General features: G+C 32.2%; 3 protein-coding genes across 6 annotated transcripts in view; all 3 read right to left on the bottom strand.

Moving 5' to 3' along the window:
• Positions 1-249: 249 nt before the first annotated feature.
• LOC123720088 (carotenoid isomerooxygenase-like) lies at positions 250-9557 on the bottom strand. 2 transcript variants are annotated; one of them, XM_045676552.1, is made up of 15 exons: positions 9311-9557; positions 8095-8362; positions 7668-7767; positions 7271-7382; positions 6578-6724; positions 6195-6305; positions 5883-5980; positions 5187-5267; positions 4977-5057; positions 4642-4766; positions 3642-3818; positions 2939-3095; positions 2095-2156; positions 1544-1642; positions 250-785 (listed from the first exon to the last, which is right to left on the bottom strand). In XM_045676552.1, the coding sequence occupies exons 3-15, from the start codon at positions 7765-7767 to the stop codon at positions 612-614; spliced, it is 1524 nt and encodes a 507-aa protein (XP_045532508.1). In that variant the 5' UTR covers positions 8095-8362; positions 9311-9557; the 3' UTR covers positions 250-611. The 2 variants fall into 2 exon arrangements, with proteins under 2 accessions (XP_045532508.1, XP_045532509.1); XM_045676553.1 differs by lacking the exon at positions 8095-8362.
• A 537-nt stretch (positions 9558-10094) lies between these two features.
• Positions 10095-14057, bottom strand: LOC123720185 (malate dehydrogenase-like). 2 transcript variants are annotated; one of them, XM_045676714.1, is made up of 7 exons: positions 13792-14057; positions 13193-13396; positions 12702-12896; positions 12239-12436; positions 11174-11306; positions 10790-10964; positions 10095-10302 (listed from the first exon to the last, which is right to left on the bottom strand). In XM_045676714.1, the coding sequence occupies exons 1-7, from the start codon at positions 13939-13941 to the stop codon at positions 10161-10163; spliced, it is 1197 nt and encodes a 398-aa protein (XP_045532670.1). In that variant the 5' UTR covers positions 13942-14057; the 3' UTR covers positions 10095-10160. The 2 variants fall into 2 exon arrangements, with proteins under 2 accessions (XP_045532670.1, XP_045532671.1); XM_045676715.1 differs by lacking the exon at positions 12702-12896.
• A 436-nt stretch (positions 14058-14493) lies between these two features.
• LOC123718988 (1-phosphatidylinositol 4,5-bisphosphate phosphodiesterase classes I and II) overlaps positions 14494-18904 on the bottom strand; it is a 70449-nt gene continuing 66038 nt past the window's right edge. For both annotated transcript variants that reach the window (XM_045676025.1, XM_045676033.1), the window contains exon 21: positions 14494-18588. In XM_045676025.1, coding sequence (XP_045531981.1) covers positions 18541-18588 — 48 coding nt within the window. In that variant the 3' untranslated portion in view covers positions 14494-18540. The remainder of the gene's footprint in view (positions 18589-18904) is intronic.

Below are 18904 nucleotides of genomic sequence, written 5' to 3'. Positions count from 1 at the left end.
TACAGGTACAATTATGCGTAAACTTTTACCATTCATTCGATCGTTAATAAGTTACATAAAATACAATTGTTTATAGGCTAAAAAAACTAATACCTGTAATAAAAAATTATAATATTTGTTAACTGTTAATGTTAACAGTGAAATCAAAGACAGAAAATAATATTGATTTTAACCAATGATTCAACATAAACGGTATTTCTTATTATTTATTTATTTATACTTTGTTAACATAATATACATTATTATTCAAACAGAAAACAAAAAGTAAGTAGGTTACATAAGTTATTAGGCAACAGGCGGCCTTATTGCTAACAAGCAGTTTCTTCCAGGCAACCCTAATATGGGAGGTTAAAAAAGGAAACACCTACAAAGGGTAAAGAACAAGAAGTGCACAATTAATTAACAAAAAGAAAAAGTCGAAATAACATGCACCTATAACTAAAATTAAATGAAATGAAATCCAAAGAAAAAATATAAATAATAACAACATGTGTAAATCTGCCAAAGGTTAATTGACTGACAATTAATATATATAAGTAGTAAGCGATTTGATTTTCATATGATAATACAACTGGTTTAAAAAATAAAATAAACCGTTTGGTATAGTATATTCATTCCTTTGTGGGTATAAACCATCCGTGAAGGCATTTCGGCGCCGGCGACGGTGTTGTGAAAGTGGTCCTTGCTAGCTCTGTGAGGTCTTTAGCATTCAATATTATCAGTGACACACGGCGCTCGTCGTTACCACAGACAACAGCACTAATAATGACACCATCGTCCTCGTCCTAATAGACATATTTAAGCTGTTACAAAATTACCGCCCATGGTGAAAATGTAAAAAGACACACGAAAATGGCGCGTTCCGTTTGTTTGTGATTGATCAAACGGATCATTAGTCTACACGCGACATGTATCATTTGTCTGACCAATCACAATTAAACGTTAGGTATTATCTATGGTTTTACATTCTCGCTACTCAATGCTATCAATCTCGCCTCGAAATCATTTAATTTTACTTAGGTTTGGGCTTCAATATAATTAATTACTTATTTATAACATTACAAATAAAAACAAATAACATAAATACTTAGGGTTGCAACAACGACGGTAACAGACAACCCTAGTAAGATAAAAATAGGAATAACAAAAATAAAGTTACAAGTAAAACTTAAAAATTAAACAAATACCAAACTTAATATTAAATAACAATCTTTAAGTCTTAAAGCCGAAGTTATAAACTCGATATTAATCCAAATAGCAGAGCAATGTTGGCCTAGTGGCTTCAGAGTGCGACTCTCATCCCTGAGGTCGTAGGTTCGATCCCCGGGCGTGAACCAATGGAAATTCTTACTATTTGCGCATAAAACATTAGCTCGAACGGTGAAGGAAAACATCGTGAGGAAACCGGCTTGCCTTAGACCCAAAAAGTCGACGGCGTGCGTCAGACACAAAAGGCTGATCACCTACTATCGCCTATTCGATTAACAAATGATCATGAAACAGATAAACGGGCCTTTTAAATATACAATAAAATATATTTTACCTTAGCTTCAGGTTTTGGTACGAATATGGGTTCACTGGGGTAGCTGTTTTCATCCCACCACATAAGAATCTCACCAGTTTTCGTATCCACTTTTATCAGCTGAAATTTTTTAAATAAGTTTTCACTTAACCGAACCAACACATGGTTAAGGAATATTTCAGTTGGAGATCTTAACTCAAACTATAGGGGGAAATTAATAGGTATTATTAACGATATTATAGGTATTATAACGATAACGATTTTTGTATGGAAAATAAAGGTACATTATTCGATTATGTTTAGTATTAAAAAAATTCGGAAAATATCGAATTATAACAGCTCATGCTAAAGCGTTACTGCTGCGTTTACGGAACAATATAATAAGTTAAAAAAAAGTTCTCTTATTGCTTATGTAAACATACATAACAAATGTTATATTTTGAGCATCTGCTATGAAAGTAGAAATAAAAAACGTTTTTCTTTTGTTTTGTAATTTCGAATTTGAATTTTGAAATCAGTCTATTCGATCGTACACACTTCTATGGTGGTTTGTAAACGTCTAATTGACTTACTGATCCTGTATGCTCTACATCAACTTCAGAACCAATTGCGTAAAAGTATCGGTATGGCCGGCCTGAGAAAGAAAAAGGCATCATAAGAATCACAAAAAGTCTTTATTTTATTTATTATACGCGAAACATAACGTGATATTGATAATATTGAGCTTGTCGCTGTATGAACTAGATCTTAGAATGTTGAAAAATTAACGTCAGACCGCGACAATGGTTTTAGTTTAAAGGATATTATTATATTTTACTTTACACATTTACAATCTTCTCTACGAGAGCCTAAATAAATAAGGATTAGTAAAATTTCACAGAAACTTAAAAGATTGTTTAAAACGACCCAGTTCAAAAAAAATTAAAATCTGTCATTTGTCAACTTGATGTGTCAGTGTCAGTTACCTACAATTGCTGAAAAGCACTCGAATCGGCGCGTTAACGTAATAAATACATTAAAAAGTTTTTAAAAATGTACTAAATCTTAATATTGAATAAGTGTTGGCCTAGTGGTTTAGCCGAACCCCGGCTGTTAGCCAATGAACTTTCTGTATATGTACGCATCTAACCCTCGCATGGTAAAGAAAAACATCGTGAGGAAATCGGCATGTCTTAAATCCAATAATCGACAGAGCTGACATTGTCTATGAAAAAATCATTAAAGAAACCGATGCAACTGTGGCCATGACAGTGGGACGGTATATGGGATACTGTCCCAGTGTCGACACCAACTGTGTTTTTCATAAATATACTACAAGCCTTAATTATTTAATGAATGATTAATCTAACTTATTGACACGAGAGTGATAAGAATAAACCATAGCATTACGATTGAACAAATATATCAGTTACTTACCATTAAATTTGTCATAATGCAGTCTTGGTGTTTCACACCCAATATCAGCTAGTATACGTGATTTAATTTTTGTTAAATTGGGTTCGCTTAAGTCAATTTCTAACCTCTTCGGTCTACCTCGAAAGCACTGTGCATAATCAGGATTGGTTTGCATGGTCTGGAATACATATTATAGATCGATTTATTTCTTATATAATTTTATATAACATGTATAGTTTCCCGCTTTGGGAGAAGCGTCGTTACTAAATTCCTTCCTCCATCGTACAATGACATTGCCCAAAATATTATATTATTAAAATATTATTTTACAAGGCTTCAATAACGCCGTTATTCAACTTGTAAGTTTTCGTATAAATATATCTATATCACTTAACATTTTTCATTTCTTTTGTTCATTATATAAAAAATACAGGTAAATAAACTGTTAAGACTACAAAAGTATCCATATTATATATAATAAGTTTTTGTATTTAAATAAATGATACAAATTCTGTATAATCAACATAATATGCCATTAGTGTTGTTAAAACATAGATAATAAAAAATAAATACATAATATTGTATATTAAAATTTTACTATTCTCTCACGTTACAAACAAGGTCACAGGTTAGCTAAAATAAACGTGATTACAGTTAAACGTCAAAACATTATAATTAAAAATTAAATCTAGTAAAATAGTACATTTCTTATCTTAATACTCACCTCTATAGCATCTACATACATAGCATCTATTATTTTGGCATCCTTATAAGCACACAAATCCACCACAACCTTCTGGTCACATTCGTAGCAATTAATTATATGAAGAAAAAATAATGTTTCAGTTGTATACCGTTTTTCTTCAAATCCTGTTTTACGGTTTATTAATATTATATGGGTCTGAAAAAGTTAAAATATATAAGGTTGGTTTTTGAGACTATCTATAATTGATGGAGACCAGGGTCTGTGCAGAGAGAACATAGGATTTGAGATCGCAACAGTGAGACGTAATATCATCTTAATACAAAAAAAATATAGTTTATATTTTTTTGAGTAAATAAAATTACACATAAACTCTATTAAGGCAAGAATCAAAACTTCGTGATAACTTAAAAATGAATACTGAATAGCCTTTGGTTAATGCAAGTTATAACAAAAATATCCTATAGGCTTACTCGGCCACAGCCACTTCTTTCTATTAATACTTATAATACTATAATAATAACGCTATATGGGTCTGGGTCTTAGATTGCATCCATTTGATCATTTTTATTTCACAGACCAGTTTATCACCCGTTTGTCTGACCCATGCCGTCTAGATTTGTGTTATACCACTTTCCTCACGATGTTTTCATTAACCGTAACAACAAATATTAACAGCGCTACACGCTAAAGCCGCAAGGCGATGAGATATTTTAGTGCAACGTGTGAATGATGAAGGTGTGTATGATCACATACATATAATATAACATATATCTCGTACTATGATGTCAGCAAGCGAAGAAGCAAGCCCAGCAGGCACGACCGAGCTCATAGAATATTCACTATCACAACACAGGGATAGTTTTCTTAGAATATTCGAAATATTTTATTTACAGCACCACCCCTAAAATCTACAGCTACAAGACCAGTCAGGCAGCTGAGTTAAGCATACGTTTTAATTAAAAAAATATAATAGATAGAAGCGAATCCCTATTATATTAACTTATTTAAAAAATTGTACCTCGTAATCTTGGAACCACTTAAGACTGGTAACGAGCGGTTGATTGATCAACTGATTCCGGGCCATTTGCATCAAAGATAGAGTGAGTGGTTGCTCTACTATTATATAGTAGTTTTCTGTTATACCTGCAAGGTAGTATTTGTAAAAAAAATACTCTGAAAACTATTCTTCTTTAGTTTCAAGATAAATACAATGCATTAATGGCCATATTTAAAAGCCTAAAATAATATATTGTGCACTATAACGATAAAGTGATAAATTAGTTCTAGTTGTTGTACAGCAGTTCTTCTACTAAAAGTATAGTTCTAGTACTAAATTTGCGATAAATAAGTTACCAAAAGTGTGCATATATGCTGGATGGAACGACCATCGAGGTTTTATACTTCCGACCACTTCCGCCTTTGCAAACATATCCCCTGAAACATAAATTTTAGTCTTTTTACTATATATGAATAGAGAAGAGATTTTTTAAATATTTAATGAGTCTCCTTATTTTTAAGGCACAATTTTTTCCCATTATGTAATTTAAAAAAAGACAAATATACCTTTATCAAGATAAGGAAATTTGACAACGACGTGTTTAATTCTTCCCGCTATTACAGACATACCGACATTATATACATCACCTGGAAAGGGACATTAAATACAAATATAACATTTTTTTATAAAAGATATACGTTAATAAATAAATCATTTCCAATTGAAGTTTCTAGTGGTCTAATATTTACAGTCCATTTTCTTATATTACTTAGAATTAATGAAAATAACCTGACTAAATCAAAATTTATGTTTGTTTTAAAGAAAACAATCTAATTTAAAATTATATACTTTATATCTTAATTTTTGATATAATATTTTTCTTAATTTTAATATTTCTGTCGCCTTCTTAAATTATCCTATTAAGTGAACTTAATAAAACAAAAAAAAATTGACATCAGTCGTCACTTTTAATTGTTATCTTAAACAATAAAACATCATTTCGCGCGTTTTTACTTTTAACGTCTTTCTTTTCTTTTTTTTAAATATTATGGCAATAGTTTCGACGTTATGCCAGTTTCAAACGACTTTCCCAGCCAGTTACGTTTCCATAGAATATTTGCAACCTCTTCGGTGATGAAAATTCCAAATTTAAATCACATTCAATCCCTATGAATTAAACGCTGTTTTATTCCCACTTATTAGCTCTTGTTAAATACACGTGACTATATTTGTAAATATATTTATTAACAGCAAGTAATCACCGTTTTGCATGACATGAGGATGTGATGTGTGGTTCAATATAGCTATGCATTCTGTGAGATTCCTTCGGTCCAGCGTGTCAAGTGTAGTGGGATCGATTCTGAAAATATAAAGTCATTTAATATCTAATGCTTTCGTTTCAAATCCCTAAACGTTGTGTAAGGGTGAATTCGTCTCTTATTGCTTTGTCAGATTAGTATTCTAATGTGAAGTCTCCTGTTTTGACATCACTTTGCTTTTTGGATATTTGTATTTGTTCATGGAACATTTGTGTGTCGTCGTTCGTTTGAAACAATTATTGATTTTAAACCTACCTATGTATGACAGGACCCTCAGTAAAAGCGTAGATTTCGTCTCCAAATGGATACACGGATATCATTGCATTGTCCGTTAACGACTCGCCCGGTTTGAACATTGCAGCGAATCTATAATTAAGGAGGTATAATTCAATTCAATTAGCTATAATTCAAATAAAATTAATAATTTATTTGACCACAAAGATATACATATTTATATAATTCTAATTATTTCAATTTAGAAATAAACTGCCACTTTTTCGCAAATGTTGCTTTTTAGTAGAGATGCGTATGAACTGTACAACACCGAGGCTTACTAACGAAATACGCGAATAAAGCAAGTTTATGTTTATGTAAATAAATTTAGTTTAAGTGTCTCCGACATTTATATCGTTTTGTACCTGTCAAATATTGTATGGCACGGATCAGGTGTGGCTGCCGTACCGAACTCCGTGACGACAATCCTCTGAGCAGTTTGGTTTCTCTTATACGTGTTTGATTTCAGAAAACGGCATTGGTACGTCACTTCGCCATCTTGGATTGCAAATCTGATACCAAGTTTATTATAAACAAAAATAATACGTGGACATGTCTTTTGGAAGACGTCGATTTTAAGAGTATTGTAGAAAGCAAGCAAAATGTACAAAAACATTTTTCAAGTGTTAAAACAAATTGACTTTATAACGTCTTCCGCACATCGTATGGTTAACTTATTTACCGAGAATTATGTCCATATTAACTTATTATTCTTTATATATTTTTAAAAACTTTAGTGGAAGTGGGCAGGTCATGTAGCGCGCCTTACAGATCACAGGTGGACGAAAGTAGTAACTACATGGAGAGGCCCACCAGCAAATAGCTCGAGATAGAGAAAGATGGCAAGCCTTGGAGGAGGCCTATACCGGAGAGGGTTTCTGATACATACTAACTGTTACAAATATTTACTAACACATAGGATAACCAGATATTAGTGGATCGGGAAATAATTTAAGGCTTAAAATAAAATAAATAAATATATTTTTTAAGCAACAAAAAGGTTAGGGAATCGCAAATTAAGTTTTTTTAATTTTGAAGTGAAAGGTAAGAATAAATACCTATGTAAAAGAGCTGCGCTGTCAAAAAGATGTTTGTATCTCATGGAACCTACTTTTAAAGAGCCCGGTCCATTACGAATCAAGGTTCCACGTAGCCAGTGAGGGATCTCTCCTAAAAATATATTTGTTTTATAGAAAAAGAAATCCCCGTCAATAAACAGTTATCATAAAATAAAATAAAAATATGAACGTAATTTTCCACTAAATTTATGTATTTTTGTACGCTGATGGTTTTTACATCACAACGAATAGGGAGAAACATGTCGCGTTGGCAACTCCCTTTGTATTAAAAAAAATCTTATAATATACGATAGAATTTTCTCGAATTTTCCTTATAACATACAAATGCTTTTTCATAAATGTATTATTATTTAATAATAATAGCTTAAATAATCACCCGTAATGGTTCCTTTAATAGGTCTGATAATCTCCTCTTCGCAAGATCTTAACCACACCGTAGAGTCACAATTCGGGTAGAGTTTCACCTCTTTTTCCATCTAATCATAAAAAATATAAAAATAATTGAAGAAAAAATATCATTGTTCTGTGAGTTTTAATTATAGATGTTTATGTCAAATGTATAATACGTTACCAATTTAAATAAAGGTGCTACGCCGTAGCTTTTTCCTACAAGGGGTCAATCAGGTCACAAGCAATATCAAACGGGAAATGTTTTTATAATGTAATGCGTATATAGAGATTTCATATGTTTCCTAATGTAAAATAATATGAATAGCTATACTATAGGTGTTATTGCGCTATTTTATAGCAATTCATCACCCAATAATAAGACATTAAAAACAAACATAAATTTCCATGCTTACCTTAATTTAAAATAAGTCAATATTCACAAAACTAGAATCACATATAAAAGGACTTAATTAAATTATATTTTGTTACACGAATTCACTAATCAGTTTTACTTATATATAAATTATATCCGTTTAATTATTTAGGCATCTGCTAGGGCGGACGGCCTTTGTCGAAGTTCACGATGTTCTGTGAGATCCCTCGCACAATACCAACGCCAAAACGTAAAATGTATGGAAACACTAGCGTGTCCACGACGAAGTTTTTGTGTGTAGAAGATACCTGCATAGATTAGGTTTTATATTTTAATAACCAAAACGTGTAATTACAGACTTATATTATTATATAATGACCAATTTATATTTAGTGTCTGATTTTTTCGAATGTTTTAGGGCATAATAACTACGTCGCTTCGAAAGCGACTTTGTTGCAGTTGCAGTTGGAAACTGTTATTAGTTTATTAAATGAAAGTTCAAAATTTACAAGGGCACTACAATTTACATATAATTGCGCTAAGATGGCATGTGTCACCAATATTGTTTTGACATTACGGAAATATCGAATTGTCTTCAAGGTGCTTTGTATTGCTCTTGATCGTCAATTATCAATCATGGAAAAATTTGAATAACTTCTTTGAAATCATGAAAACTTAAAGTTTAACTTCAATACAAAAGCTAATTCCATCGATTAAAGTGCGTTAAAACTGCAACTCGATCTAAATTTTTGTACTAGTCTCTGTAATTGAGTTTGTTTAACACTTATTAAATGGTATACCTACATACAGACGTGGGCGTCGTTGAGAGGTATATTTATTAGTTTTATAAGCTGCATTGCAAATTAGTGAGCTGCCAATTTTATTTATATATTTCCTGGAAATATCCCAGACGCATGATCATTTAGTTTCCAAACGCAGTATCATTAAAGAAAACGACAAATACCAAGATGTTTAAACAAAATTGTTGTGGGAAGAAGTTATTACTACTAAGTTGTTTTTTTTTTATAATGCCATAGTATGTTCACTTATTTATTTAGGGAAATTAAGACCGGTTGAGCGCTAAGAGGTGATATATTTTATCCCGTTTGGTAATAAGTATTTAAACACACAGTTACCGAATCATAAAAAAATGAATACATTTATATCACAAACCTTAGTACTCACGGATGTCATCTTGTTAAGATATATTTCATAAGAGTAACAATGCAACACGTACTAATATTATTATATTTTACCTATTGGTCCCGAGGGATTGTCCTTCCGGTGACCTCCGGCGAGGCAAGGCCATTACAAGTTCAATATCTAGCTGACCCTGACTGAACCCTCCAGAGACAATCATATAGCGCTCGCGTTGTTTGAACCACTTTGTTGAACAACCAATTACTTAAAGGTTTGTCTACCCGTAAAGAAACAATTTTTGCTAATAAGTCTTTCAGGACTCTAGATTAGAGTTTTTATGTAATAGAGGCCAAACATACAAGAGTCTCATATCAGATGTTATATCACACCGTCTATCGACACAATTTGTTTGAAAATACTACGACATGAAAGTTCCCGGAACTAATTAGATCCGTAAAAAATGGATTGATAACACTAATAATGCTTTGCGATAGGAAAAAAACACAAGATTATTCGTACATTAAGAATACTAATTTAAAGCAACGTCATGTTTTTTTTATTTCTTTGTACATCCTGATAAAGATTCTTATAAGTTTTCCACACATTTTTTAAATACAATTAGTTAAAAATTCGGTAGTACCTGTACCTCGGATTTTTCCCAGCGAGATATTGTTTGACTCGGAAGCCTAGAGGGCATCAATGAAACATAGAGAATCATATGTTCTTAATAAACATGATATAGTTGTATTGTATAGCAGTTGTAGAACGACTTCTTTTATCACCTTTATACCTTTGACAAATATTTAGACTTAGGGATTATCTAATTATTATCATTTTATTACATATATAGACACATATAGAAGAATTTAGACAAGTTATTTAAATTCTAAAAAATCAATCGACTTTTTTACAAATTTAATTTACTTATAACATTTCTGATATGTTTACACGTGTAACGTAACAATGCTATTTCTGCCTGATTCTTTTCGGTTCGCAGACTTGACAGGGTCGCCATTCGATACATGGACACGTTTTTTGCGGATGTAGATAATACTCGTCACCCACCGCGTAGCAACGGCCTAGGTTTAACATATCCTCTAAGTCACATCTGAAAATACCAAAGAGAATTATTATTACCTTTGTTGTTAAAACTATAGTTACACTATGATGTAAACACGACAACCTGATTTATCTTGAAACTCTATTTTAATGAGTTGACTTAGAATAGAACAAATTATATGCAAATTTTTGCTTGTATTAACAAGGCTTCTTGACATTCCATTTCACACATATTCAATATTAGCATTTATTTATTTTCTTTATTATTTTCCTATTTTCTATTCTTACACCATCTTAATACTAATAACAGAAAACATACAAATAAAAATTGCGATCGCTTACTAAGCCGAGTGTCATTATTTGGCACTCGCAGCCCCAGTCTCTGCAACATCTCCATATTACCTCTAGGGGCCTTAAGAAAATATAGTGTGACAGCAAGGGCCCTTCTACTCCTTCTACTACCTCCGACATGTTGTATACAACATGATATAAATAAAACTTCATTAACGCATATAAACGGAAATGCATTCATTTACTTGGAATCTTCCAAGAGCCGCTTCTCAAAGTCGTTAAGATTGGGGACAGCATAACCCGCAACACCATTTTTGCCAACTGTGACAGGGGTAGCACATATTGGCATGCCGTAACATTTCCCTGGATCACCCTGCTCGACCAGCGCGCTATCTATAAATGTCGGTCCCTCGAAAAGACCTGTACGAACAATTTGTTTAGACACAGGTTAAAATAAATATTTCTGATATAAATACATATTATACGACATTGGTGAATGAATAATGATAAAAAGGGATCAACTGAGCTACGAAAATTGTTTAAGCTGTAAAAAGTAACACAAGTTGAAATATTTCAAGTAATTTCTGACTCCGTATTTACGATAAAACCTTTAGAGTTAGCCAACTAACCCCGCATAATATTGATAACGAATCGGGCTGTTGAGAAGCCAATAGAGAGATGTCCTTGTTCTCTGTTGCTTTTGACTTTGCAAATGATCTCGTCGGCTTCTCGCACCAGACGAGTCAAACAATCCACTTGGGTCTATAAATAAGGATGTTTTAGTTTTGTCATATCATTTTTACGCACTTGTGGTTACGTACAAGCTAGAGGTATATATATATTGGATTCTTGGGGAAACAATAATTGTGTTGGCACAGAAGGATTATTACCTAATAGCCTCGAGAGGCGTATAAACCGACCCGACTCATTACATGAACTTTATTTTTGACGTGACAGCGTCTCATCAATCGATGAACGCCGGCTACACGCACAAAAAAGCAAGACTCATTTTCCCGTTACTCTCATAGTACGCTTGCGCCGCATATATCACTTCTCCACTCGAAGACTTAAGTATGCAATCTTTTTATCAATGTTTTGTACTAAACTAAACTAAACTGTTTTTTATAGAACTGGGGGCGAATGGACAGGACTGATCTGCTGTTATATAATACCGCCACCCATGCACACTCAATGCTAGAGGGTTCGCAAGTGCGTTGCCGGACTTTAAGAATTGGTACACTCTTTTTTATATTTCTAAAAACTGAGAGAGAAAACTACAATTTTTAATGAGTATAAGCATTTTCGTAAATTTTCCTGACTTAAGATTTAAAAATCATTCATGCCTTGTACGAATATGAATGCATGTTTTTGTATATGAAATTTAAACCCAGAAATGTAATAATACGTCTTTGAAAACGAACTCGATCCCAAAGTCATCTCTTGACATTGATATCTCTTGACAAGATATTGAATATTTAGTATTATTTTGTTAAGATATTTTGTTTCCTTTTCTAATAAATATGTAGCTAATTTCACACAAAATATGCGCCTCATATCTCTCAACACCCGTTGTCTATTTCAAGGTTTATAATTTGCTTTTATTTACGTGCGTAGTGTAATACAATAGTTTTCGAGTATAGACGTGTTTTATATAGAAGGCTATACAATCAGCAAGAATACAATAACAGATATACCTGTGGAAAATTTCCTGCCTTAGCAGCGGAGAAAACTGGTACCCTGGTACATCTGCCAGTCCCGCAGATCACTGGGGTTTGGTTTTTGGATGGATCAGCGCCAGTGATTGAGCAGAATAGCTGATTGGCTCTCATAGCGTTAATCGCGTTCACTCCTAATACTTTTCGCTTATCGTACACGCCTGCGACTTTGAGAGTCTATGGAAAGTAATGAAGAACTATGCTAACAAGTTTTAAAAATATTATTTTCGACGAGTTTTATAAGCAGATGCAAAAAATTTACTAGCTTATCAAAAAAACAAAAGTACTAACGTGGACAAATGTTTATGAACCTTTGTTAATAATACAGAGGGTTGAGAAATTTTGATTTATTTTCTTCAATTATTACAATTTTATTATTCTTAAAAATATATTTTAAGAATAAGATAATTGTTTTAACTTGAATATTTTACAAAATACTAACATGAGCACATAACGCATAATTGCAGTCTACTGGCGGCGTCTGAACAGCAATGATAGCTTGAGGACAAAACTGCGCACACGCAAGCGTACTTGTTCTAACGTGTTGCATATTGTAAAAGAATAGATCACGGTCCAGACTGTTACAGCATGGAGGCTGAATGCAGCATCCTCCACATATTAATACTACATCTGCGTCCTAGATGATTTAGTAGGAGTATTTCAAATTAAAATGTGTTTGTATGTACTAAAACTTAAATAATATACATTAATTCTCATGGGCAGACTAGAGAATTCGAAAGAAATCGCAACAATTAGACGTTCGTTAAACTGCTGCTTAGCGATCATATGCAGAAAAACATGACTGTCATTTTTATGTCTTAATAACCATCCTAATTAGACATCGTAAAAGTTTCAAGGTGGATAATTTAGCACTGTTATAAAATTGTATATAACGACTATGCAGCTATAATTAAAATAGATTGGCTGACTTACGTGAAGTGCATCTTTTAGAAACATCTTTCCCTGATAGGCCTCAATTTCACTGCTAGTGTCGATGTGAGCCAGGTCGTTGGCAACTCCACACACATTGTGTTCAGGTTGATTATCGTAAAGGGCTAGAGTTTTTATAACTTTCTGCTGCTTTAGAAAAAGTGATGCGACACGGCCGACATCAGTGCCTGCGCCAACTACTGCTACCTATATGATTTATTATCAGAAAGGTTCGAGGTAATTCAGAAGTCCAAAACCAAAATGAGACATTTAATAATTAAAACCAAATATATACATTTAAAAATAATAGAAAGCGATAAATTCTTCATAATCCCAGAAAATTGTCGCAGTTTAAAAAAAAATGGCTCTGTCAATCATTCAGTCAGAAAAAATCTAATTTACACAATTATTTCCATGATACGCATATCTTTCATTAGCCTTTTTAATTACACACAGAGCGCGCTATTGGTATTGGTAATCAAGTCATCGCTGACTTGAATAGCAGGACAGTTCAATTATTGACCGGCGGCCAGAACATCATAGCAATCTTCGTAACGACTACTGTTTCTAACTAGCTTACAAAAATATGGCACAAATGTTACCTTTCTTGGAGGAAACCTCGGCTTAGGACAGTACATCTCACATTGCTTCTCTATGAGGGCCAATGCATCGGACTTTACAAAATTCTGCCAATTGGCTTTGCATATTATTACAGGCGCTTGACTATTTAAAAGGCGAAGGAAGCGAAACATTTTGAATTCGTGTTAGAAGCATTGATTGTTTAATTAATTTGATTTTTTTTTAGTATTATTACATTTTTATTATTAAATTTTGTTTTGAGTGGCGACCAATGTGTTGGCAATATTGCTCGACATTGGTTTTTGATTGAAGTTTGTCAAAATGCAGAAGATTAACAGAGTAAAACAAATAGGTTTTTTATATGAAAACCTACAAATTGGTCAAATTTGACGAAGTCTACGTGTAGATAGACATAATGTTGATGTTTGTACCAATCAATTATTTATTTATTTATAAAAACAATCCTGTCCTTACATGCGATTCTAAATTGACAATGATGCACAACAAATGAATAAAATTTACATAGGAAACAAAAATCAAACAAGAAATTAATTCGGAAAAACAAAATCCGTAAAAACATACAAAAAATAATTAAGTTAAATACTGTAAGCACTGTTAGTGCTTTAAATATTAGAACTTTTGTCAGTTCACTCAACGGACAATTATGATAAGGACAATATAAAATAAAACCTCATATAGAACAGACATCAATTTAATAGATAAGTTTCACCTATTACATGATAACATCCATAATGATTAACATATTGTCTACCCACATGCATGCATCTCAGACACAAACATAAATGACTAGAACTTCAGTGAATGAGAGCCGCCTAGACTTAACAGTAAGTACATGAAGGCAGTCTACGGTCAAACCATAGTTTATAAGACAAAATATATATAGACTCTTGGTCTAAAATTCCATTGACTGGCATTTTTAGTGCGTACAGGAAGAATAAAAATGCTAGAAAGAATGTACTATGAAACATTGTGATCTTTATTATTTAATATACACGATATCATTTATAAACCTACTATAAACGAGTGACTACCACGCAATTCTGCCACTTTATTTTCAAAGTGACAATGACTAATATCTCCACGAAAACTAAAAGTATTTTTAAATTTCTCTGTAAATATCCCCCTTCATATTAAACATTACATGAAAATAAAAATGGGAAAATTTTCGTAACTCTGGATTATTAAAAGGTTTTATGCCAGTAACATTATCTTTTTACCTATCTTTCGTACTTGTTTAGTTTTATTAACATAGTAATATATTGTTTGCAACAAATACAAAATATCATCTTATCATTTCTACATTATACTGTCAATGTAAAACTATCAGCAAATAACAATTTTTAATAAATTTGTGCAATTTCTTTAATAATGCCATTTTTAGGCCCAATTGTGCAATATAAACGTGAAATAATCGAAGACCGCGAACATTGACTACCTTTTATCTTAGATGCGAGTTGATAGGCGAACCTAACCTAGAACTTCCAATAGCAAATCGATTCCAACACTATATTTTGAGATTTTGTATCGTACGATCCCAAGGTTGTGACACCTATATTCATAAAACTTAATTTCATCATTCAACAAACATCTGGATCGCTGTCGCTATATATATTAATAGCTATAGAGTCCCTGGGGAGCCCCCGCCCAGAGGTGAGAACAATACTCCACGTGGGGCCAATTAGCAATGTATACGTATAGTTGCAAGCGGTGGCCCGGAAGTACCGTCTGGCCTTGCTACACAAGCTTCTTAGAGGCTAATTTGGCCTTTCCCTACAAATTACCGCGAAACTGAACGTGGTTTAATATGTGTTCGATAACGAACGTATAAATTACAAACATAATGTTACATCTTGGTCTTGTTTCTCTTTAAGAAATGAAACAGAAACGTTGTAAGACCTTGCCTAAGAATTTTCTTAGTATTCACTCGGTGAATCCTTAGTCCCCTGGACTATAAGCGAATCTTTAGATAACACTGAGCAAGAACTCACATGTTTGGCGTAAGCGAAGCCTGAGAGAAGTATGTGGCGCTCTAAAAATCTCAACCTTAATATTTCTTTTAAACACAATCGCGAGTTGGTACCCAAATATGTGATAAAACCGAAACGCGAATTCATTAATATTTCGGATCTCAAAGATTGTAGTAAACCTTGAGCGGTGAATTTAGACTAGATTGTAATTTAAGATACGATACAGCCCTAAGTTATTTTGTTATCAGATCTAATCAAAAACTGAATACTAAAACTTTACATACAAATGTATAGTAAAATAACAACTCTCTAAATGTTATGTTAGTTATGTTTACATTAAAAAATAATGTTATAATAATATTTAAAAAGACATGTAAATCTTAACCGCAATTATAATTAAGCCCACATCCCATATCTCAATATAATTTATATTAGTAATGTTTTTCCCAAAGAAAAATAACATTCTAATCACCAAATAATATCGCACAATGACGGACAGAAAATTGTAAAACTACGTATAAAACAAAAGTTTATAATTTCTCCAAAAACTGTTTTAAATGTTAGAGTATATATGTAGCTAGACGGCTTATTCCACTTATACCGAAGGAATTCTTTCAGAAAACATTACACGATACTAACTATTATTCACAACCCTTAAATTACTTAACATAGTTCATAAGAAGGTGATTGCCAAAGCCGAGCAACAAGCAAAACATTTGCTATCTACAACTACACTTACAAGGCAATATAAAGAAAGCATGGAAAAACGTTTATACGTTATATGAATATATTGGTGTTAAATACGTTAATAGAAATTAAGTTTATTTTAACACTGGAAAATAGGATTTAAAAGTCAACAATCCCGCAAAACCTACATTATATTCTAAGCAACAATAAGTGAATCTCGTAAATCGATTTCATTTTGGAACCCTATTGAAAACGAAATTTAATAATAATAATACTACTTGTTGCTAATTAACGGAAGAAATCTACATTTTTATGTATAGGCCTTTGTAGTTTTCTAGATTGAAGCGCAAATGCTAAGGTTTAATTAGGATTCCCACCTCGACAACGTAACTGGCTAATTTTATTTTCAAGACATTATATTAGCGACATTATAGCTAAAAAGAGACAACATGTTAACTTTACGCTTACCAATATCGTTTAAGGCAAGAATAGGATGCAATTCACAAACTACTTTTAACTTTTAATACTAAATTTATAACATGCTTATATTACACCTCTACAAAAGTGGCGTTTTCAAAATAGAGGTAAGTTAGTGTAATATTCCAACATAAATACGCGAAGAGGACCAATTGATTACAATATGTAACAAAAACACTAGCTCAATCGAATGATGCTTTAGAAATGGAAATCTCTACGCCGCAATTCGAACTTAGGGTCATTGTTCTGCAATTTATACGATATATTTTTATTCGTCAATTGTAAATTTTTATTGGAGTTACAAGTAGTGTTTTATTTTAAAATATGTTCACAAGGTTTTCATTACATATTGTATATTATATATTAATACACTCTAAGATAAGATTTATAGGATTAGAATCCCTGTTTCAATCGTGAATTCTATAGTAAAGGTATCTAAAGAAGTCTCAGAAAAATACATTATTGAAAATAAGTTTTACAGTTAGTCAGTTCATAATGTTATCAGAAAGGCGATAGAATGGCACTTCACACTCATTTATTAGAAATATACTTTTTTTTAAAGTTTATAATACCAAGATTTCTGAAAATATAAAGTAAATTATCTATAGATAAGGAAAATAGTAGTTTATTATGCATGTTTACTTGATAATGTACATATTTTGATTAAAAATCTACTCCAAGGCAGTGAAATTGAAGAAAAAGAAGACCTAATACTTATTAATGCCAGATTAAGAACAAATATTGGAATGTTATTGTTATGACGCGCGATTCCATATAAAAAAAATTGTACGAGTAGAAAATTTTTCTATAGAAGTCTTGTTTTATATTAATTTTCTATACAAAAAATTGCAATTATAAAATTATAAATAGAACCAAGGAGTCAATTCATACATTCTAATTTACCATACATGAGAATGTTTGATTTTAAATATAATAAACTATTCTTGATTTTTTAAATTTAATATAAAACATTTTAAAGAACTAAAATAATTTGTATTTTGTTAAAACCAACCATTAAAAAAAATCCAAAAATTGTGCGATCATGTCGTGCATAACCACGTGATAACCTTTTTTTATATATAGGCTTCACATAGTCATACACTTCATACTTATGTAAGTATGCTAAATTATTTAAAATGCTTGCGTTCCAGAAAAATATTAATACCAAATTTACCATTCTAATAACAATAGAGATCGTATCGAATATTGAGTTAAGCCACAACACATCAATGACTTAAAAACTAAGACCTCTGTGTTCTATTGTGCGATATTAGTCATCTACGACGTTTCATTATGAAACAGGACAAAAAATATAAAGCGTGTTAAACTCGATACGAACGACGCATCCCTACTTAGGATTTAATATCACAGATTACTAAACGAAACAACACTCGCACGCCAAGACAATGGGACCCAACTACCAGAACCGACTTGAATAGAGCCCCACTGGCAAAGCTAAGATTCCAATACTTGGAGAATAATCAGATCACTCAGAGAACGCTACATAAGTCTTGAGGGCCTCACAAGCGCCGGGGCCCCGTACGTCTAGGCGTAAATCCGGGGCGCTAATAGTCAAAAGCCAGGACGCCAAAACGCCAAAAGAATTGTTAGACTTCCGACTTAGCCTTCAGGCGCGCTGCCGCACAGTCGTTCCAACTCCAGTAACTCCTGAAAATGGCGCAAAATATTTAAAACATATTCACTGACAGTGATTCCATTTAGTACAGTTCCACAATTTATGGACATTCTTTAAAAACTTCAAAAAAAAAAAAAAACAATATTCCAGTATGATTTTACTTATTGTATTTTGGTAATTGCAACTATTACTTCTTATTTCCAAGATTAATGGTGGATATTTAATTTAAATTTTGTATTGTGTATGTATGTAATGTATCATACATTGTTTGTCGATGGTAATCTTCTCTGTCCTACAATTATAATTCATGAGAATGGTGGAATTTTAAAACAAAAACTCTAAAATTTC

The sequence above is a fragment of the Pieris brassicae genome, chromosome 2, assembly GCF_905147105.1.
Source record: "Pieris brassicae chromosome 2, ilPieBrab1.1, whole genome shotgun sequence".
Lineage (NCBI taxonomy): Eukaryota > Metazoa > Arthropoda > Insecta > Lepidoptera > Pieridae > Pieris > Pieris brassicae.
This window is presented reverse-complemented; position numbering and strand designations above follow the sequence as displayed.

Coding starts and splice junctions, on each gene's coding strand:
- LOC123720088 (XM_045676552.1), bottom strand. CDS start 7,767: ATGGAAAAAGAGGTGAAACTCTACCCGAATTGTGACTCTACGGTGTGG. Junction 6,725..7,270: donor AGCGCAGCTCTTTTACATAG/GTATTTATTCTT, acceptor ACTTGGTATCAG/ATTTGCAATCCAAGATGGCG. Junction 4,767..4,976: donor AGCATATATGCACACTTTTG/GTAACTTATTTA, acceptor ACTACCTTGCAG/GTATAACAGAAAACTACTAT.
- LOC123720185 (XM_045676714.1), bottom strand. CDS start 13,941: ATGTTTCGCTTCCTTCGCCTTTTAAATAGTCAAGCGCCTGTAATAATA. Junction 12,897..13,192: donor TTCTAAAAGATGCACTTCAC/GTAAGTCAGCCA, acceptor TAAATCATCTAG/GACGCAGATGTAGTATTAAT. Junction 10,965..11,173: donor CGTTATCAATATTATGCGGG/GTTAGTTGGCTA, acceptor TTGTTCGTACAG/GTCTTTTCGAGGGACCGACA.